Source organism: Phalangium opilio, unplaced genomic scaffold (genome assembly GCF_054372755.1).
Source record: "Phalangium opilio isolate 3A_F unplaced genomic scaffold, DU_Popi_V2 ptg000003l_1, whole genome shotgun sequence".
Classification (NCBI taxonomy): Eukaryota; Metazoa; Arthropoda; class Arachnida; order Opiliones; family Phalangiidae; genus Phalangium; species Phalangium opilio.
The window spans coordinates 5,825,913-5,849,867 of record NW_028324145.1 but is presented as its reverse complement, the minus strand read 5'-3'; the positions used below and the strand labels follow the sequence as shown (position 1 = coordinate 5,849,867).

Genomic DNA, 23,955 nt, shown 5'->3' with positions numbered 1-23,955 from the left:
CCCCCTTACAAGAGCGCGCCCAGATGGAGGGATACACAATCTATGCCCCTCTCTACCGCCACTAGTCTATAAAACTTCAAAAATTGTAAAATTTCTGTAAACTCTCCATGGAGGGAAACAAAATAGAAAGGAGATGCAAAGCCAGGACCGGCTCTATCAGGATTTTGATAATGCCAAACTTCCACAACGGGATGATGTTGGTATGGGAGGGGGTACAGCCTGGTATGTGGTCACGTGACAAAACGAACATTATATAGCACCCCCTCGAATTGTGGGACTACTCACTACTCAAATGTTTACCAAGATACTCTCAGTTATGGGTTGGTACTGGATATATAGCCTTTGCTTTCGAATGGGTATAGAAACGCACCCCTTTTACTTCTATGTTATATTTTTACCTCGCATGTTTTCAATGAGGTTTATATTATTCATCTGCCTCAGTTTTCTTCGCCATTTAATCACGTTTTTAGGTAGGAATATGGTCGTCTGATAGATCCTGGTAGGCCTACGTACTCTTAGAAATATAACATAAAACTTGTTTCGTACCTATCCTCCTGACTTACTTTAATCCGCGAGACTCGAAACCACGCGCTGTAAAAAAGGGCAGCGGAGACTATACGAAGTTACAAACGAAGAAAATTTAGGTATATTTTGCAAAAGGGAGGGAAAAATCAGGGTGGGACGCCGCCGTTAAATCTTTGAGTAAAGCGGGGGAATATTCGGTGGTTCTTATCGCTCAGAGAGAGCTCGATTAGAAATTCAGTCGGCGTAGGTAACCCCCTAGAATCGATCATGTTTTCAAGGCAATGTAAGTTAACTTACTATAGTACCCTGAGTCCTCCTCGGCGGCTTATATAGTTTAGAGAGACTCTTTGGTTTGGCGCTAAAACGTTATTCAAAGTTCGTATCTCTGCCTCGTATTTTTTTCTTTTTCGGTTTGGTATTTTTAAATGTAAAAAAAAAAAGTAAAAAAGAAAAAAAGTGAAGGTCCTTTTTGGCGGGTATCTCGTCTCTGGCTCTTTATTTAAAATTTAAGTTGCGCGAGCATTCTGTTCTCAACGAGGCGGCTCGCATACTTAATTATCAGGCTCTTTTTTTCGCCCTCCTCCTTTTTTTTGTTACATCAAGGTTTAGTGACACGAGGTTTCTTTGAGGCTGTTTTAGAAAGGATTTTATTAGTTTTTAGGCCTATAAATTCGTTATGGCGGTGCGAATCTTTGTCCATCCGTATTATGGTGCGAAATATTGACCATATTACCATTTAGCACGCCTAAAATTCTTCCATACTTTGGTGTGTGAAATACTTATCATGTTGGACGAAAGACCCGGAGGAATACCATTTGTCTTTATTTAGGTAGGAAATTCTTAGGAGGTTAGGACAATTACCTAACTACCATTTAATCCGATGAAACTACTCCAGAAAGACACAGCTTAATTTATCTGTCTGTTTGTGATGCTCTGGCAGACTTGGCAGTCTTTCACCCTTGCAAAACACGATCAACATTTAATTAATAACTTTAATCAGAGTTGGCGTGGTCAGGTTTCGAACCGGGCGTTCTGTATTTAGCCAGATGCCCAAAATACTCCAGAAAGCCATAGTTTAATTCATCTATCTGTTTGTAATGCTATGGCAGATTGGCTGTGTTCGTTGACCCTTGCAAAACACGATTAACATATAGTAACTATTATCAAAGTAGCCCTTGGCGTGGTCAGTTTTCGAACTGGGGACCTGTATGTAGTCAGACGCTCAACCACTGCCCAAAGTACTCTAGAAAAACATAGGTCAATTTATCTGTTTTGTTAGTGTTTACGCGTTGCAAACCAAGAATTGTATTGGTAACTTCTAAGATTATCAAAGTTACCATTGTGGTGGTCATATTTAGAACGATGGACTTGACTGAACGTAGACAGTCACTCAACCACTACACCATCGTATCGTTTACCATGCTCTTAGTAACATTATACTCCAGAAACATTGAAAAACTTTTAATAGAAATTTCGTGTCATTTAACCTTTTTGGAAAATGTCTTCTCATCGACTCGAGTTGGGAGTTGGTTGGTGTTTTTTTTTAACCGCTGATAAGATAGACGAAGAGAAACGTGCTCCGTGACTCGATGACGCGCATACACGCAACACATTAACAGCACACGGCGTTATTCCGGCCTAAACCTCAACATTGTAAATGGTGGGGAACTGCTATCAGCCTTATTTCCTGCGCTATCAGTTTAGGTTTTAACGTTCCCCTTTCCCTTCTATAGCGAGCAATCTTTATGCCATCCGTATTTAATGTTGGGCAAAATGTACTGTCGTGATTTTTTTTTTTTTTTTTTCTATTTAAGGAACCCCTTCTCCTCCCTCCTCATTGAGTTTTTAGGTGTAAGTTCATAGTTTATGAGGCAGGTCTTAGTGTAACGGCGGAACATTTGATTAAGTTACGAATCACTAAATGCACGGGGAGTGAAATTCATTTGATCGAAGTGTCAAAGTGAGTCGTGTCTAAACGTTAAATCCTTTTTAATTTTTATTTTGAGTCAATGACACAGTGATTTTGCAAAAAGGTTGGGCTTAAAAAAAGGGACCTCCCTTTTGCGTCTACGTAGTGGAGGATTTTATTAAGTGGAAGGCTAGTGGGGGAGTAGAGCTGTTTGGGCAAGCAGCGGTATGACGTAAGGTAGGAGGGGTTTCCTCCTTACTGCTGTGTCCCTGTTACGTGAATTTTTAATTGATTTTTCTTCGACTGATCAATATGTAGTATCATTTGGTAGAACACAACTTTGGGTTGTCTATCGGTAAAGATTGGATTAGGGTAAATTGTGACGTTATCTTTAGTTAGTTTTCACACACTAAAGGAGTTTTCTGTGAACCATAGACATGACACTGATCCCAAAGTGGAGGTGTGATTGGGTTGGCAATATTTTGCTTAATTAATAGCCCTGATTGGTGTAATTCCAAGTATTAATAGGTAACCTTAGAAACGGAAGAAGTAGAGTTTTGACCAGGGAGAAAAGAGATAAGATGGTCTGGTAAAGATGATGGGCGACATGCGGCAATGGAAGTCTCCCAATGTACCTTCGGTAGGCGATTGTTGGGGGCGCCATTATATTTGTATGAGAACTAGCTTAATTTATTAAGACACAGGGGGCATCATTAACGTTTCCGTAACTTAAGACCCTACCTAAAGGATGCTGGGAGGACTTCGTTGCTGTAGGTTGAGGGTACGGAGGTTACAGGTATAGTGGTATCCCACTCCATCCCTCTCATACTAAAGGGGTTCTCTGTATCTTTTTATAGAACAGAGTGCTTATAACGACGTTAACTCGGTCAATATTTTAAAACCCCTATTAAAATCTACCCTGTAGTTCCAAATGATCAGAAAATTATTTATTTTTAAACCTGGCCCACCATTGCGCACAGTCGTGAGAATTACTATCTTAAAGAAGACTCTCCATAAAGTACTTAACCAAGTTTTAACCTAACTCGGCGCGCAAACTCGTTTGAAAAAAAAAAGTTCACTCAAAAAAGGTTAACAAAAAATTATTTCTTTCCCATCTTAAAACAAAAAAACCACTTACACACACACCCAGAGCCACTCGAAGTGATTTTTAATGGTGCTATCGTGGAATAGTGAATATTGCCGTAATAGTTTTGTCGGTGTCGGCCAGTTACGGAATGACCTTTGAAGTACGTACGTGTCTTAACAGAAACCTCTCTTTTGAAAGAGAGAGAGGACCCCGTAACAGTTAGCCCGAGAAAGAAGCGATATCTAGGGAGAAGGTATAAATTCGCTACATTTCCAGTCCAAACGTAGGTCCGGAGTTAATCCCCGCCTCTAAATTACAAACAGCATCTCATTGGTTCTTGAAAACTCACGTCAGCGCGACGCGAATGACGAAAATTACGTGGTATTTTCCGACTGAGGAGAGGCGAAATAGCCTGGCCTCCTTTTACGTCCCCCCCCCCTTGTATTTTGAAAGGGGGACTGGGACTATGGCGCGTGAATACTTAGGCATCTTATCACTTCTCCCTAGTAAAATAGATATCACCTCTTGGTCCGAGTGAGGACTGCAGATTGTTCTTTTAATGGATTTCCTAGACTGGTCCGTTGATGGACTCTTTCTTCTCTTGGTTGGCTCCTTTTTTCTATAACAAAATGGACCCGGGTCAAATTGTTCGCCTAATGATTCCGATACACTTAAGAAGAGAGAGGTTTACCGAGTTCCCTAACTTTACCGTCGACCAATTGTTAGTCGCGTCATGTTCACGGGAACACGTCCCTTTTGACGGCGGTAGACTAGCTATAGGAAAAAAAAACTTGAGGGAAACCCAACAAAAATTGATGTTGTTTTTATGATAATTCGGGTTCTCTCGAAGAACTTGGTGTGTTGTAGCTCCACCACTCGTTAACGGGCTCTTCTGTCTTCTTATAGCGAGGGTTTTTAGGGGAATGAAACGAAAAAAGAAAAAAAGTTAAAAAACCTTAATGGTTGGAATTGCCACCAGAGCTTATATCATGCATCTGCAGTTCAGTTGGTTTCAAGTTTTTTTTTAATTTTTTTTTATTCTTAATGTTCTTCTTAACGAGTTTCTTACTTCAGGGCTTAGCGCCAATGATGGTAATTGGCGTGTAAGAATGGCCAGGCGCGCGAAAGGAACTATTACCTATATATCTTATATTAAACGAATAAATTTGAATTAATAATTGTTAAAAGGGGGTCTTTTGTAGGTTTGTTCTTTTATATCTGTTCGGATTTAGGAACTTGTTGTGTGTTGATGTCGAATGATATGGGGTTTAGATTAGGTGGCCTGCTTTGGGGACATTTATGAGATGCGCATTGTATACTTCTGATATGGTTTGCCACGTTTTTGGGAACAATCGGTAAGAAGAATCAGGGCCCTTTGGGAATTTCAAAGTTGGCCAAATTAGAAAAGAATTTAGAGAATTGGGACAAAGTCGATCATTTGGAGGATGTACTTACGATGTACATTGGCTAACGAGAAGATAATTATTGAATGTACTTGTAAAGAAATATTTGCACGCGAGGACCTGGTCCTAGGTTGAGGATATAGGGAACTAACAACTGGCTAGCGGGAAGAGATAGTCTGACGTCACGCAGCCCCTCTCTGGTTGGCACTTTTGCGCGTATAGAATACTGTTTCCAACCGTTAGGGGGGGGATGAAACTCCAGTAAGAGATAGAACAGTGTGACGTTTCAGGGTCAGAACTGTTAGCTCCCTTTTGATTGGAAATAGATAGTTTCATACATGGAGGATTCATACCATTTACACCAAAAGGCTGAGCTATCTGGAGGACAAAAGCAGATGGGTTTCCGTCCTCCAGGTAGCCCGGCCTCCTGGTGTAAATGGTATGAATCCTCCGTGTGTGTAAACTATCTATACTAGTGATAGTGTTTAAGTTGATGTAGCGGGACTTAATAAGTGATGTTGTACTAGTATTTGTAAAAACTATGTATACGGGATTACCCAAGGGAAGATGGGCTACTTGCGAACGAAGACAAATGTCGGGAAGTACCTGAAGGAGTTGGGAGTTTGTCGTAGACATAGTCGCCGAGAGAGATTGTGGACCCCGGGAAAATTTAGCAAATCGTGGACCCCGCTTAAGACAGTCGTACACACACGTCCTGGACCGCAGTGAAACTGACCGAATTGAACCCGGGTGCAGTTACACCTTGTTAGAATTACTATTCCACTATTATGCCATTTGGTAAAGCATTTTATTCCAATATTCCTGACCTCAATTTAATTAACAGGTTCAACATACACGTAACTTTTACCGCGAACAAAATTTATATCTTATCAATCTCCAACTGTCAAAGTAACCGTTATAACATCGAGGTGTGAATCGATCGAAAATTGTACTCCTTTTTTGTGTGTGTGTGTGTTGTAAAAGCGCGTTGGCCACGTATACAGATGTACAAAAATTTAGGTCCTCGTATAGTGGCAAAATGATACGTAACTATGCTACTTTGTGTTCATATACAGTTGCGCCGCGTGGCTTCCGGCAAGCTTCAATCGAGCTAAATTACCGAATTCGCTAGAAACCGAGTCCTACAATCGAAACTGTAATTTGTTTCTCTTTACTTTGTTCTTGAAAAATTTCGTTAATTTGCAGGGTTGCCACTGGTCAGGGAAAACCTGGAAAAGTCAGGGAATTTAAAAATGGGCCAAAAGGTCTGGTAATCTTAAAAGTTTCGGCAAAGTCAGGAAAAAGGCAGTGAATTTGATTTTAGTGGGTAAAATTTCATGTACCCTTTCGCTCTAAAAGGTCAGGGAAAATGTGGAAAAGTCAGGGATTTTGGTTCTGAAAATTTCGTGGCAACCCTAATTTGATTTGATTTCATTTGATTTTTAACCTACGTACCTTCATACTTTATACTCTACTAATGCACCACAGACTGAGTTGTTCCGAGGCGCCCCCCTGACCATAAATATATTTCTTTTTTAGTAGTGATAGTGGCCATGATGCAACTGCTAGCACGTACGCCAAACTATCTCTTTCTCGTCCCACTATTACATAAGGGTCCAGAGATATCGGATAGTCAGTCAGTCCCACACAAACCAAGCAATGTAACTAAATTATGAGTTTGAAAATGTAACGTTAGGTTACGTGTTACTATGGGCAAGTAATCGACCCCATTTATTATATGTATAAAAAATCTCAGTCTATACGTAATTCATTGCGGGGATATGCTATTTTTTGGGTGGGTGGGGGAAAAGCACCAGGTTAATCACATGAGCACGATTTTGCTAGGCTAGTTTGGTTTTTATATGGTCTGGTATATATGGTGTGGTTGCTGTTGGAATAAAATTGTGTATATCTCCTAGCCCTTACCCAGCTCTCGTATACCGTTTTCGATGTACACCATATTTTTTTTATCATTTTATATACAGGGTGTTTCTGATAAGTCTGGAATAAATTAAGGGGGATGTGTTCTTTGGGAAATCGATTTTGAGTCGAAAATGTAACTTCTATCTATGACATTTTGACACAAGGGACACTGTTTTCAAGATAATATTGGAGTGTTTTATGGATGACCCCTTAAATTTAATTAAGAAACTGTCAGAAAATGATTTCTAATTTAAATAAGGGGTCATACCCAAAATACTCAAATCTTAACTTGTAAACAGTGTCCCTTGTGGCGAAAGGTCATAGAAGTTACATTTTCGACTCAAAATCGAACAAATCAAAGAACATCCTTCTTAATTTATGCCAGGCTTTTCAGAAACACCCTGTGTGTGTATTCCAAACATCCCACTCTAATTATTTTTTCGCGCACCGGCATCGCCTCCTCCTCCTCCTCCTCCTCCTCCTCCTCCTCCTCCTCCTCCGTTTATTTACGTTAAACTCACGTTCTTGCGTCGCCTATTAACCCTATTTGCTTCGGAAACGTATTATAGACTGGATTTATATATTTTTTCTTATAATTTCATTTTTTTTTTCAACGAATGTTAAAACTATAGCTTGTCTCAAGGGAGTATGAATTATCTTGTATCGAGTTGTCGCGGTAACCTAGAGGAATCGGAGGGCTTATCACTCATTCACTGTACGCTGAATACTGGTAGTTTACTTTAAAGTGGCTTACTTACGTCAAATTCATCCCCTTTGTTGGTTGGCCTTCAGCGAAACAAGGGTTTTTAGCAATTTATTTTGGGCTTGGACCGCCTTTTTGCAATATGGCCACGGATTAAGAGGGACGTTTCACTCATTCACTGTACACACCGATTACGGTTTACTTGTAAAGTGGCATAGTTACGTTAAGGGTACCCTCAATGACGGTTGGAGAAATGTTTTAGAAACTTATTTGGGCTTTGGGCCGCCATTTGCAAAATGGCTACGGATTATAGATCTTTAGAAGTTAGCATTAGAATCTATTGAAGCTTCCATAAAAATCTAGTTTCAGTAAAGTAACGTTAACTACGTAAAACGTGTCAGCGACACTGACTGGCGGTTAAACTTCAGAAATTTATTTGGCGCGCCATTTTCCAAGATGGCCACGTATTTAAAGATATTTCTTCTTATATTATCTTCCCTATTGAAAGCTAGTTTCAGTATTGCGAATTTCAAGGGGTTCTGGCGTTAGTTAGTAATAATATTTCGCATTATGTACGTAATCGGTACTAGGTGTTCATATTCCCTTTTTTACGGCAAAAAGGGAATTTTGACGTGCCGTTTTAGATAATTTTAGGGAGGACCACGAATTTGCTATTATACGAAAATCGTTTTTCGTTCTCTCGAGTAAGGGAGTATAAATTGGCGTATAATGATATTGAATTCTAATTTGTTCAAGGTAGAGAGAGAAAGAGAGAGGGTATTTTTCCATAATTGCAGCACGCCGCCTCGTTCTATTATACCTCCCATTTCATGCATGGTTTTGCTTTTTGGTGTTTTTTAAGCGACTGATATGCAGTGTGGATGGAAGTGATAGGTATACATAGGTTTCAGACTATGAGGATTGATACCATACTATTTACACCAGGAGATCATGCTACTTGGCGGACAATGTGCCTCCTGCTGTGAATTGTATCAATTCTCCTAGTCTGAAAATTATGTCTACTAAATAAAATAGCAGACCTATGAAACTGAGTAGAGTGTACAATTATAAATTATTAACACTCCTCTGATTTCGTCAGTAGCGAGAGCGCGGCTTGAATCTAGGTTATTTATTAAGCCTTTTCAATAGAGGAGCAGCAGTATCGTCTGTTTGATATATGAAAGGGTTAAGAGATGGTACATCCGGTAAGTGTATCCAAAGACATTAGATAGGGCTTCAAACTCCAGTCCACTAAGTTTGTTCGTAGCCATATCTTAATTTACGTCTTCGTTGTCCACAAAACCATCAATGTTCCGTCGTAAGAACCAAGGTGGCCAAACATCAAGCTCTTACTTCACCTCCGACTTTTGAATGGTCTCTTCCATTCCGTATTTTAATTGCTTGGCATTCCCTTGACTCTAAACGCTATTAATGAGTGAGTAACACTATGTGCCATTTCTATGAAAATATCTCGAAATTCATTCGTCTATGAATATTGCACTTTACACAATCGTTTCGCAACATTACATTTCCGGAAATATACTATACATAGCAATTTTGTTTCCCCCTTTATGGCCCACTTATGGAATAATTAAAATCACGAATATACAAGGATCCCAATGTTAATTATGGGATTCTTTTTTTAAATTAGTTTTTCCGTTTTGAACGTGTATGAAACACACACAAAAAAAACACCTGTTAACATTTGTTGTAACGACTGACTGCAAGCAAATATATGGTGGTTAAAATTTTTTGCGGCATATTTTCTTGTAGTAGATTTGACGCGCGTCATTTCAAACCTCTATTTCCAGTCCATGATCCCCATCATCCCCTCCAGGTGATACTTTTAATACATTTGTACATTTCCTAAAACAATTTTAACAGCTATATATATTTTTATATACACTTTCGCCTCAGAATCTAATAGTATTAGTACGAAATCTTTTAATTTTTTGTTATCTAGCTTGTATCTGTTAGCGTTAATTTTATCACGTAACAGCATTTAGAGTCGGTTCACCTTAATGGCAAGCGTTAGAACGCCGTCAGCCCTAACGTTTTTACATTTCGTACGTGTTGTGTGATAGATATATCTAGAAATTGGAGAGGTTGGACGCTTGTTGTTACATTACATTACACGGGAAGTCAATTATTTTTTAAAATATTGGGTAAATTTTAGAAATTCAATTAATATATTATATTCTCAATTTATTATTTTTTAAATTTTCTGAAGTTCGGTCTTGATTTTGCGTTATTGGCGTTTCTTATATGGATGATAGCTTGTTTTACGCACGCTTTTCGCGTTCCCTCTTTTCATTGGTTGAAATTTGGACCAATTAGATCGCCGGTACGATTTTGAGGTTAAGTTGATATAATACCGAATAAAAATAAATGGTCGAAGGTTCTTACAAACCTGGAAATATCAGGGAAATAAATTGTTGACTTGAATTAGGGGAAAATCAATTAGCTTTATAATATTTTAGTAAAATTTTGGGAAGGAAATCAGGGAAATTTGTGAGGCTTGAGTATGTTTGCCCTGACCTGAAAGGGGTTTTTTCAACTATAAATAACCAATATCGTAGTTATTACTCCCATAAAACCACTGCTACAGTTACTAGGCGACCTTGCACTTGGAAATATAAGGGAAAAACCTGGAAATGTTAGGGAAATAGGTTTCTAAAAGTCGTATGAACACTGTTTTAGGCATAATCGATTTAAAACTAACGGAAATATTTTTGGGAACTTGTACTAACATTTTTTTTTTTTAGTTTATTTTTTATAAAATCAACTTGTTTAAATGCTTCAAACTCTCTTTATTGGTGAATTTGAGTGTTTGGCCTTAATTTTTCAGCGAAAGTATAAATAAGTGTCCATCACCTCACACTTTCTTTTAAATTTCGGAAATTATTATATTACGCTACAGTCAATTGTATTAAATTATATTATGGGTTAATTATAGAAATATATTTTTCTCCATCTTAGTCTTTAATCATTTTATAGCAATGATATTCTCACGCATTCCTATTAGTTAAATTGGCCGTAATTTGACGATATTTAAGGATTTAATTGGATGAGGGGTTATCAAGAGGGGGAGGGGGGGCCTAAATAATGATGGAATGTATAGACAGATATCCACCTAGATTGGCCCCGAAAAATGAAAATTGTTTCTACGTGATTCAAATATAAAATTTTATTAGTTAATTGTGTCTAGGGCAGTTTTTGACGTTTTTTCACGCGGCAATTCATCTTATATACACGTGAAAGAGATGGAATACAAATTTTAGTTTGTGATTTTGTAGTTGAGGTTTTGTTACCAATGTGTCTCTCTACTTGCAACAATGAGACCCGTTAGCCCATTGGGTGGTTTTTTTTTTGGTGGAATTATCTGGCCGCCATTTTAAAATATGGCGCCAACTGCAAAAGCCATGTATATTATATAGCGAACCATTCATTGGTCAAATCAGTTGAAACGTGGTGAAGTTATTCGAAATAAATAAATTGAAATTCAACTAGGCCTGTGCGAGCAGGGCCGGAAATAAGCACAGGACACTGGACATTGTCCAATAAAATTTAATAAAAACTAAGGGGGTCTCTGGACAGTTGACCAGTAATTTTTTCCGAAGTTTTGATAGCTTGACTATGAAGACGCGATACAATTTTTGCGCACTCCAGTGGACAATGTCCTATAAATTTTCCAGTCAAAGGGGGGTATCACTGGACATGAAATTTTTCTTATTTCCGGCCCTGTGTGCGAGTACTCAAGAAGTTTCGAGTGCTCGAACGAGTATCAGAGTACTCGTTTTTGATAAGTGACAAATGCTCGAATTCGGAATTTTTCCAAGGCTCGGCCTCGACTCGAAACCCAAAAATTAAGGCCTGCAAAAGCGCCCATTTTTTTCTAGCCGCCATTTTTCAAGATGACCGTTAATTCGGAATAAAGATCTTTCTTAGCTCTTACCTTCTACTTTAGAATAGGCTGAATAACATCCTTGCAAAATTGAAATTTCAACCCTTTAGGGTAAAGCGGTTTGAAAATGGCGTTAATTATCAGTCAGTCCAGGATTTAAAAGTTTTAACTTATTGAGGTCTCAACATACAGCCAAACGTTAGCTAATAATATCCCAAATGGTGTTAGGAAACCCACTCAATCAACATATCAATGAAGTTACATTGTTACTACGGTTTGTGAAATGCAATTGCTGTACGTAACCCATTCCACCATGACGTTGTCAAAACCAAATCAACCGGAAAACCAGACTACCTACCGTATTTATGATTTTTACCATTAAGTTTAATTCAGTTCCGATACTTTTCGATCAAAAATACCGAATTTTAAGCCCCCCCCCCTCCTTTCTATCATAGCTTAGAATATAAATGTAAATCCGGACGGAGTTTGCAAGCAGAATCCTTGGAATAAGAGTGTGGCTGGCGTTGGCAGCGCGCGGGCATGGTGCGTTCCTAACGTGACCGGAAACAGTTTATCCCAGGCACGTTAGAACAATTTGCGGGCTCTCCCTCATATCCGCGTGCTAGTGACGTCATCCCTTTAATTTAACATAAAATAATACCCGCCCGTTTCCCCCTCCCCCTTCTTGTTCGATAGACCTTGCCAACTAAGATCGATCGCGCAAACACATAACATATCGACGCTGTATTTATTATTTTAATTACTTTTACTTAAACTATAGCTTCACACACACACACCTTTTTAATATACGGGCATTTTTTTTTCATATTTTGACAATTTTTATAACGTATTTTTGATCGATTATCTATCAAATGTTTCCGTTTAATTGGATATTAAGTTGTAAGGAAACTTCGGAAAATATTATATAACTCGAAATTGATCGAAATTTAGCGTTTAAACGCGGCGCAAATGCCTTAAATACGAACACCTTTTTTATGGTTAACACTATGAGCTCCTGTCCTGTTTGCAACTTCTACTACAACGTTTTTATCGGCCTTGATCAGCTTTAATTTAATTTTAATTTTTTTCCCTATTTCTCAATTTTAAGTTTTTTCTTTGTAATTTCTCTTTTGCACATTTTCTCCAAATTAATTTAGAAAGTTGTTTATCAACGCCGTAAACAATTACGTGTTTGATTTTGTTTACGTCGCATTTTTTTAACCCCCGGAGAATTAACAGACATACCATTTCATTCAAAACATTTGAAAAATATTGCATTTTCCAGTTTTTTAATTTAATTTTTAGTTAGTGATTTATGTCAGACGTTTTTGTTCAACGTATACATCATCGTCCTTTGTAATTATTTACGTCAGACGTTTTTTTGTTGACATGTATTGTACAAAATGTTTTACAATATGCCGTTGTAGTTTCTGTAGCTAACGACAATTTAATTTTCCTGGTTAGAAATTATATTTATGCATCGATACAGCGTTTTCTTCCTGCAAAGGCCCATTCAGGCTACAATAGAATCTTATGTTCCCGTTGGTACTACTTTCATTTCCATGTTCAGACCTCAGAGCAGACGATTTTTAAAAAGAGTCATTTAATAATGGCGATTTATTTTTTTTAATCAAGACATTCATTTGAATACTAAAATAGCCTAATCCAAAATAACATATAACGCCGAGAACGCCCCACGAATCCCAAACAGGGCCGGAAATAAGAAAAAAATTCTTATAGGACTGTCATGTGACCCCCTCCTTTGACAGGAGAATTTAGATGACATTGTCAACTGGAGTGTCCATAGTTAGTGTCGCATCTTCATAGTCAAGCTATCAAAACTTTGGAAAATTTATTGGTCAAAAGGTCCAGTGACCCCCTTAGATTTTAAAAATATTATGGAACATGTTAAAATTTTATTGGACAATGTCCAGTGTCCTGTGCTTATTTCCGGCCCTGAATTCCCAAAACGTTTCATATATCGTCTGCTAAAGCGTAGCTCATTCGATCACGCGTCAGTAAGGCATGATTGAGTGAGCTATGACAATAGAAAAAGCGCTAAACGAGGTGGTGCCATCTCGACACACTGCCGAGCAAAACTGAAAAATTTCGAACTAAAACCGCGAATCTTTTGCAAAGCGACTTTACAAACGTGAACGTTAGATTTCTGAATGGGCCTTTCCAAAGAAATCAACCCAAGCCCAAATGTTATACATTTAGTTTATACTGAGGAAAAATTTTACATTTACCTTTACATGGACTGTTTTTCCCCCTATCATTTTTATGTCCACCAACATTCTTGACGACAACTTGACAGCTAAAATGGTATATACGTCGAGTCACAGTTTTTATCATAATAGGAGACCCGGGTTCAGCGAAAAAAAAAAAATCCATCGAACAATTGTTATAGAAAAATGATCTGGCTATACCAGAAAGGATCTAGTAAAAAAATTGGCTATAGTTAGGAACCTTTAAAGAGAAACGAGAATATGCACTTTTTATGGTAAAGACCCTGTAATTTTGTGTTAGAAGTAGAAAGTAGAGAATGGAAATAGATTAAGACGAAGCTATGGGTTAATTTTTTTCTTTCGCGTTTATCAGTATTTTAAACCGAAACTTTCATTCCAAATTCCTGTAAAGTTCAGAAGTTCTATATTTTCCCCTCCAATTTTAAGCAAATAATATAGATTCGCCGATACCAGTTTAAAAAGATACCGATATATCGGTTTAGCCAAATATCGGTACAGATACTGGTATCGGTATCGGCCTATCTCTAGCAAATAATCCAGTAAGCCTGAACTCTTTACCTTTGTATTTTGTAAAATAATTAAAATTTAAAAGGCTCATTGTGGATCTCGTTAGACTGGGAATGATAGTTCGTAATGTTAGCTAAAAAATTAATTAGTAATTGCTGATGGGGCAAGCAAAATATAACTTATCTTATTTAACTTTATTTGATCTTAATTATTTTTTTTTTAAAATTCATGAATTTAATTGGGGATATCCTTAAATTCTATCAAAAAATCCTGTATTTTCTAAATAGCAAATATTAATTTTTCCTGTTAAAAATGTTTCGCATTTCGCCCGGCGATGGGGGAGCCTGCGCGAACATTTAATGATTGGATTTATTAAATCGCTTTGCTATTTAATTACTTCTAAATAATTTGTTTCTGGTGTTTATAAAGTGTGGAGTGTAAATTTTCCCTGGTATGAGCACAGAACCGTGATAATAATAATATGACTGTCTTTTCTATTGGCGTAGAAAATTGGAATTCTTTTTTCTTTTTAAACATTTTTCTGTCTGAATTTTGACGTGTATCAAACTGGTACGTGGAACTTGAAGATGATGCTCATAGAAGGAAAGGCTGTAGGCCCCCGTTTTATTTTTCGAGAGGGATGTTCTGAACCTATAATTTTATTGGACTGGTAAAAGATTTCGATTGACAACCCCCCTTGGAATAAGCATATATTTTTTTTATTGGCAATTTCTTTTCTTATTGATCGTCCTTGAACCTTGACCTTCTTCGATTTTGATATAAGCTAACTAAATAGTGAGAGGATCGAATGATTAGGCCTAATCGTATTTCAAAATATTGATAACTTACGCCGTTTTCCGTGGTTAAATTCGTCAAAATTGAAGATTTTAGTGATGGCTTTTATCATATGCAGGGTTGCCACGCCACGGGTCACGTAAAACATGGAAAAGTCATGGAGTTTAAAAATGGGCCAAAAAGGTCAGGGAATTTGATTTTAGTGGGTAAAATTTGAAATTCTGGGGATAAGTCTTTATTGAAAGAGTAATGAAAGTTTCTCCTCGTCGTCTCTAAACACAGAAAACTATAGAGCAATCCTTAAAAATGTCTAGAATTGTTTTTGTAAACTAAATGCTCTCTAAAAAATCTGTTAAGACTGTTATTTATAGTTAAAATGTTTCTTAATCATTTTGGTGCAACAAATACATTGGAAAACTTAATGTAGAAAGTTTCTGGTTTTGGATTCGAACCCTTTTTTTCAGGTTTATCTGCTTCAACACCTGAAATTATCTGTGAAATCGGTTTTATTAACATTATTGCACACCTGAAATTGAGGCAATTGTAACAAACTAACAAACTCTTTCCATTTGGATAAGTCTCTATTAAACTATCAAACAAACCCTTTGATGATAAAAATATCCCTCGGGTTTTTCGTGCATGTCCAAAAACAACCGTTATCGGTCATCTGCTCACGGTATAATTCATCATTTCTTGTCATACATACGCTATGCCTTGCCCATCGAAATATTACACATTTTTTTTTTTTTGGTTAGCCTTGACTTTTGAGTCACGTATTATTTATTATTCTTCTTCTTACTTAAAATTGCAACAGAGAAACATCATCTCAAATTTGAAACATTTAGGCGTAATTATTATGAATTGGTTCATGCGTTTTGATTTCCAAAGCATTTTTATTTTTTTTATTTTTGACGTTTTTCTGGTTATAGGTGTTTCCGTGATGTTAGTGTTAGCTCGCGTGTTTACGTTTTTTTTATTTCCAACATTCCAATTATTTGTGAACGACAGTTCATCGCCCTAATTTAATGTAAGGCATAAACAAACTGCGATTGCGATATAACCTAAGCCTAATTGAACAATATAATCCCATTCAGTTCCGTTCCGTGACGTTCGCCTGTAAATAATTAAATCAAGGATTATTTTTTCATCTAGCGTACCCTAAAGTATAATTTTACTGCTGACCACTCTTCAAGTCTTTCCCATATTGACCTATTTCATATATTTTCCATTTATTAACTCTTTTCACAAAAAAACTGACCTGTCATATTTTACACTAATGCCTTACAGTTTTGTCCAAACTTTTTCACCCATTTTCCACTATTTTGTTCAAACGTTTCCCCTATTTGGTTTAAACTTTTACGCCAATTTTATCCTATTTCGTCCGCGCTTACTCCCATTTTAACCCATTTTGTCCACGTTTGCACCCATTTTGTCTCACACTTTACTCTAATTCTAATCTATTTTATCTTACATTTTGCATTCATTCTAACCTATTTTGTCCAAACTTTTGCACCCATTTTCCCATCTTTTATCCAAACGTTTGCACCCATTTCCCCCCATCTTTTATCCAAACGTTTTCACCCATTTTCCCCCATCTTTTATCCAAACGTTTGCACCCATTTTCCCATCTTTTGTCCAAAGGTTAAAAAAACTTCTTACTAATTCCTACATAAGGATAAATTCCCTATATTTTCCATTAATGGAAATTTCTGTTGTTACCAATACCATATTTCGACGAAGTTAAATAAAAATAAAAAAGTCATCAAAATGGCGCAAAATCTCGGAATATCTTATCCAATTCATCGTATAGTTAGTAGTTACTATACCCATTTGTACCCTGACAGTACCCCTCTCCAATGCGAACTAATTTTTCCACCCAATATCATATTTCTAGTGTTACGTAAAAACCCGCTACTGTTAAATATTCTTCCATTAAGCTTAATTCGTAATCATCGTTAATAACGTAATAAGAAGAGGAGGCTATGATTTATTTATCTTTGTCTGTATAAATTCTTTTGTTTTTTTTCGCTCTTCTATTTCTGATGAGATAATTTAAAAGCAATCGTAATTCCCGGTAATGTAAGCTTATAAAAGAAATGAAGGGAAGGAAATATTATACACGAAGATAAACTTAAATAAATCATTTCCTTTAATGCTATGCACCCTCTTCTCTCGCTCTCTGTCTGACTTATTCGGAGGAGATTCGCTTTGGACGTACGTCATTTGGTATCATTTTAGTGTACAGTTTTAGATTTTCACTGTAGTCGCGGTAGTAGTCCCCAGTCAGCCTACGCCGACGGGCAAGGCTTTTCTCTCCCTTAACTTTTGGAATTATCGTCTCATTGCGTCCAATTGATAATAATAAGATTGAATGGAAGCCTAACTTCAGACCCAGGAGCTAGAGAGAGGGATGTACGCCATGCATGGAACGAAATACAAAATCCTGGCTGAGACCCAAGGCCCCCAAAGTATATGTAATTTGTGTCGTTTAAAGTGAGAGTGAAATGATACAATACTACTATTCCCTTCAATTCTTCACAGTAGATATTACTGTAATTGTTTTTCTTTTTCTTAAAAAACTGTTATTGAACCGTTTTAATTAATGTTAGTGAGTGACAATAGTTATGGGTAATTTATCCGGGTGATATACCGAATGAATTACCGTCAGTTAAAGCGGTATTGGTTAAGTTACCATCTCGTATAGATCTACTTAAGAGGAACTTGCAATTATTTCATTGAACATTCTTGATGGGCCATGATCAAAGAAATAACATAGTTTCGTGTCCCATTCAAAATAATTTTCGATTATATAGCGAGTAAATTACAGTGGGTTTTGGTTAATTACAGTCTTATATGTCTACTTGAAGAGGGACTTGTAATTTTGGGTTGAGAACTAACCATTTGATAGGTCCCATTTTTGTGGTCAATTTCAGAAGAATTTTGAACCCCCTTTTTGGATACACGATTATGTTTTCAAGTTGTTCCTGAATAATATTTTTAAATATTTAGTTTAATTTTAAAATTTAATGAAATAGACACCAAATTTATGGCCTGATACGCAAGAATTTTGGAGCCCCTCCTGTAGTTACTCAATTTTATTTTTCAAGTAGTTTGGTGAAATTTTTTTTTTATTTCAAATATTAAGATTTAAGAATTTAATAATACACTAAACGTTACGTTTTAGCATCTCTTTAATCACGCTTTAACATTATAAACGAACCTAGATTGTATATTTCCCTGACTAGTAAAAAGGAAGGCGACTTTTAATAAAATAAAAAAATCTAAAAAGAGGGGGGGGGAATCAAGCTAACCCGAACGAAATAGTCTTAAAATTGAGGTTTCGTGTCGATTCTACCCAATTATTTTTCTCCCCCTGAGCTTCAATTATAGTTATTGTCACTTCTTTTTATAAAGGGGGGATGGCTTATAAAAGCAGCCCTTTCCACTTGTAATTCCATTTTCTTTCCTTAAACTTTCCTCAAGAAGTGATATCCAGTTTATTAGGGAGAAAGTGTCAATTCGCCGCATTTCCAGCTTTATCTCCAGTCCAAACGTAACGTAGGTCCGGAGTTAATCCTCGCCTCTAAATTACAAACAGCATCTCGTTGGTTCTTGAAAACACACGTCAGCGCGACGCGAATGACGAAAATTACGTATTTTCCGACTGAGGAGAGGCGAAATAGCCCGGCCTCCTTTTACATCCCCCCTTGTATTTTGAAAGGGGGACTGGGACTATGTCCCGCAAATACTTAGGCATCTTCTCCCTAATAAACTAGATATCACTTCTTGCTTTCCTCGTGTTCAATTCTCTTTCTCCCTACCCCCTTTTCCAACCGAAATAACGCCTTTACGCAAGGGCAACTCGACGACCGAAATCAACTTTAGAGTAGTATAACTAACCAACCAATTGTAATACGTATTTTAACCATTAACTCAACTCTAAAGTTAATTTGGAATTTGAAAACTTACTTGCCTTGGGGGTAAAGGAGGTTTTCACCCAAGACTTCTTGAGATTCGTTCTTTCAAAGGTCGTTAATATCAGTCAGATTTTCCTCTTTTACTTACCTATGGACTCGCGACGAATGCCAGACAATAAGATTGATGGCTTTTTGAGTTGATTGAAAAAATACCGGCCTCCTCAGTCCGTTTCAGTATCTTAGTGCTACGTAACTGACGTTATTAAAGCACGCGTTACTGTAATGTAATCGAAGAACTTTAAATTTGGCTTTGATTTATTTTTTTATATACATATATGTAAAATGGTTTTGTGTAGAAACGTTTTTCTTATTACATACCTGGATTGTTGGCCCCTATCATACGGGTTATGCTGCACCAGTACTTGTATTCGTAGCTTGTTTTTCAACGTGAAGTTTTACCAAGTGTACGTCTATATTGGTTTGTTGCTGTATTGCGTAGTTACGCCTTTGTATTTGGTACATTTTTAAGGTGAAATTGTTATGTGTAAGTTGTATCTAGCGAAAGTGCATGTCCGAACTAACTACTCATTAACGAATGTTGGAATAATTTTTTTTTCTCTATTTCATGCATAAGGAAAACTAACTTAACTTGAAGCGTAAATTTATAACTGACACGGGTTTTAAGTATTAGCCTAAAGGGGTTTCTTTCTTTCATTGGCTTCTTTTCGTTATAATGAATAGGAAATTTTTCTGGGCATGTAATAAATAACTAGGTCTAGAACTACAAAGCATGTACGAGTGTCCTTGTTGAAATGAGGGGAATTTGGAATTCATATGTGTGAAACGTGTTTTTCCAACTTGGGGTCATTGTAAACGAGAAACTAGTTGAATTTTGCATGAATCGATTTAGAATTAGAAATTTGCTCTCCTATTTATGATAAGTATATGACAATTGTCGTGCATACTCTGACATTTAAAAGTGTGTTTGAAAAATAGAAGTGTTGTGTTTAAAAGCGCTTAAAGGGGAAGCAAGTGGTTTAATTTTTTTTAATAGATTCGTCTACTAATTATAAGGCCAATCTGCGTAGTGAAACATCCAGAAGGTATCTCCGAATGAATTTAAAATACAAATTAGTTTTGAGATTTTTATAGAAATTGAAATTTGCACCTCCGACCAATCACGGAATTTTGTTAGAAACATTTACGTAGCACGCTCTATATCTCGCGCCACGATTTTCACATCGAGCACAATTTTTATTGAATCTCGCGCTAAATTTAACGTGACATGGGGCATGTGCCACTAGAGCACGTGCTGTAGATAGATTTGGGTTGAAACATGGGTTTGGATGAATTTTTTGTGAAATCAAAATCGGCCGTTATACTTTGGGAATGTGACATATTAGAGATTCTTTTTCGTCACTATAAACTGTATAAACCTGTTGATATACCGGACTGTTCATTCATTCAGTACTTTTTGATCCATCATACTATTAAATATTTAAAAATTATCATAATGCCTTGGGAAAGAAGAAAACTTGACCCCCCCCCCCCTAAACCTTCCCCTCCGTCACTTCTTAGCCATATTCATTCAAGTGTTTTTCATTGCCAAGAAACGTGTTCCGGACGCGACGTCAGGTCAATCAATCTGCATGTTCTTTAAATAAGATTGATTTTCTTATAAAATCCGTACACAATATGTACACATTAAATATATTAGGCCTACTGTCTCCTATGGTGGGCGGACTATCTATCAGGTAAACTGACAAATCTCGCTTTCTTTCTTTCTTTTCCTTTTTTTAAGGTTCACGAGCTTTGCGACAATTTCTGTCAACGATACATCAGTTGTCTAAAAGGCAAGATGCCGATCGACCTGGTGATCGACGAGCGCGATTCTAAACCGGGCGATTTGGGCGATAACAATAATAACAATAATAGCAATGGAACGGGAGGCAGCGGAGGAGGACATAGCCACGGAGGGGGTGGTGGCGGAAGAGGAAGTTCGGACACTTCCGGACACAACACTGACACTTCATCCACCCCCGACCAAGTCATGGTAAGAGACTCATCCTTATATATCTATATTTTTTCCCCGAGATTTTTTTTTCTTTCGATGATTCTCTGACCCTTATGGTCATGTACTCTTTCTTTCTCTCTCTTTTCTCTCTTTCTCTCTCTTCCCCACGTTTTCTCTCTTTTATTTCCGGCTTGGTTACGAAAACCGTCTTTTACACACAGGGAGTTTCTGAAAGCCGTAATCAAGGCCTATGGGAAAATTACGCTATCCCCTTAGCACGTTTCGGTTCTGCTACGGTAAGTCAGTCCAAAAATCTGCCTAATCTAGTTAAAAAAATTCGTCAATTCGAATACAAATAAACCAGTCTCTAATCCTCCTCGTTCTACGTATCCTACTCTTCTTTTTTTATTCATTAGAAACTCCCTGTGTTTTTAATCTCTAATTAGAAGTTGTTTATTATTATTATTATCTGGGATAGATTTAATTTTACAAGTAGGAATGGAGAACAGAGTAACGTGGGCGCGCGTCTAAGTCCCGGACCCCCTTCCACGGGACGGAGGGGTATGAAAGAAGAGGCGGGTCATAGCGACAGAGGTAAAAATGAATTGCGTATTTTTCGCTGTCCCCGTCAGCAACGTCATCAAAACGTAGTTTAAGTGAGCTAATAAGATAATTTAAACTTTTCGTTGCGTGTTGGTGGGAGGGGCTCTATACAGGGCCATGAGTCGGACTGAAGTAAATTCTAACCGTTCTCCATTCCTACTTCTAAAATTAAATCTATCCCTGTTATTATTTAAAAGGGATAGTAGCGTATGAGGCATCTTTATTGTATTTTGATATTAACGAAACATTGTTTTCGAATGGGATATAATTAAATAAAATTAATAAATATACATATTAAAATATCAAATAGTCGAAATTACACGCTTCTATCCCTTTAAATTATTTGTAAAAATTGTGTATATTTGTCCCTCGATTCGAATTTAATTAATTACCTTTTACTATTGCTTAGGCCTATTATCTATTATTTGATTCTTTAATTGAAGTACTTGGGTATATTTATACTTTGTCGCGCTCCATTCTCTTTTAAAAGTACGTTTTCTTCGCTTAGCAACACTTAATTTTCTTTACCAACGGACACGAGTAGTATTAGGTCGAGTGTTAAATTGAAAGTTTTATTTATTATCTTCCCCTTCACCATCGAAGAACTGAAGGCGATTGCGGCGTGTTCTTTATTACGTATTAAAAAGTATAATAAGTGGAAATTCCAGGGCTATCACCGAGTAATAGGGCCAACATAGTTTAGTCACTCGGCCTGTTAAAAGGCCGAGATCCAGCGAAAATGGTTCTTGCTCTTGGCGAACTGAAAAACCGAGTACCTAACTAACAATGGACGGTCATGCGCATTTCGGAGTTATCGCTCTGAAGGCTTACTCTATCATGCGCCAATAGACCGTGATCGAGTTAGCTGTGGCTAAGGAAAAGGCGCCAACGAGATGGTGTCATCTCTACACTACCCGAGGAAATTGAAAATTTTGAAATAGATAATCTTCAGTTCGCAACCCTAGAGCGTCAGTATTGAAAACTATCTTTTGTTAGCCCAGATTCCCTCAAAATTTTGACAATGTGGGAACTCGAACATTGCACCATACCAATTGTTCACACGATGCTCGCTTTTTTTACTTCGCCTACAGCTAGAACCTCGGCCTTTAAGAACGTGCACACTCGACTATGTTTTGAAGAGATAAGAAAGACTTTTTTATCTCTTATACCCTTGTCGGACCCTTCATCGCCGAACGCAAACTAAAACAGTATGATCTCACCGAAATTTTATTAATACGAGCGAAAACAACTGTTATCGTTGTATTATTATATTCTTGTAACCCAAGCTTCTGGCCGACAAACTTTGACATGTCGGCGACCCTACCCTTACTGCCCCGTGTCCGCCGGTCTTGACTTGACCTCACCAACCCTAGTAAATCTTATTCCTTCCTTCCATGACTAATCGCGTCCTAACCGAGGATCCTTATGTTGACCCAATTTGCATTGAAACCCTTAATAGTAAAAAACCTAGTATTACAATTATTTTCACCATTATTTAAGTGGGACTGTAGTATGTAAGTTTGTAAAGAATTGACACTTTCTTCGGTTTAAGTAAGACTATCTTTATCTGTGTATTGGGGCCTCCTTGTAAATCTTGCAGGAAATCGCGAGTTGACCTCCGCCCACTCGTAACAGCGAAATAGATACAAGTTACTCAATAATCGCGTCAAAAATAAGGGGCCCATGTGATAAAGGAAAAGCCAAAAATGCTTCAAATACTCGAGGCTTGACTTTTTAAGCTGTATTCACGAGAGTCGCGGTTTTTTCTTTTTTGGGAGCGATAACATTTTAAAAAGTGTTCCACGTTCTTATTTTAACAACTTGAGAGTGTGTTTCGTACTCTAAAGCTTCGTTTCGTGTGTTGTAGATAGTGTTGCCAGTCATTTGTGAGTGCAATTGAGCCACTATCTATCTACAACAGACTGAAAAGCTTGCAGCGTTATGTTCGATTCAGTTACCATTCAGTTTCCAAACCTAAAGCAGGAGATGCTTTATAGACAAATTTATGCCAACCCTGAAGTTAACAAACGGAGTTGCCCCTTTATCGCACGCTATCTTTAAAACAATGTATCCGGTTGTGTGTGTACCCCAGTGCCAACTCAGCTTGCGGTTAAAAATATTAAGAACACTTGAAGAAAATTCAAGTTCATAAGCGTGGGCCCAAGTATCTTCTAATTAATTCCGTATAGAGTATTTTGATTGAAGAACGCGCTGTTTCTCGTGACTGCCTCTGACAAGGTTGTCACGAGAATTTTTCATAAAGGTCACGAACGCGCGCGCCAGGGAGCGAGCTTAATGCCAAAATTGAAGTTATACAGTAGTTTCGTCAAATAGGCTGGTTTCAGCTGCACCAGGTTATGATGATTAGAATCGTGCCAGGCACAATATATAACTATAAGATATTCGGCCTTGATAA

General features: G+C 37.3%; 1 protein-coding gene across 6 annotated transcripts in view; it reads left to right on the top strand.

The window, feature by feature from the left end:
• The window catches only part of LOC149717300 (homeobox protein Meis1-like), a 183,002-nt gene that overhangs the window by 35,279 nt on the left and 123,768 nt on the right, over nucleotides 1-23,955 (top strand). For 5 of the 6 annotated variants that reach the window (XM_089837494.1, XM_089837497.1, XM_089837495.1 and 2 more), the window contains exons 6-7: nucleotides 20,724-20,975; nucleotides 21,158-21,232. In XM_089837494.1, coding sequence (XP_089693620.1) covers nucleotides 20,724-20,975; nucleotides 21,158-21,232 — 327 coding nt within the window. The remainder of the gene's footprint in view (nucleotides 1-20,723; nucleotides 20,976-21,157; nucleotides 21,233-23,955) is intronic. The other variant, XM_089837496.1, reaches the window with a different exon arrangement.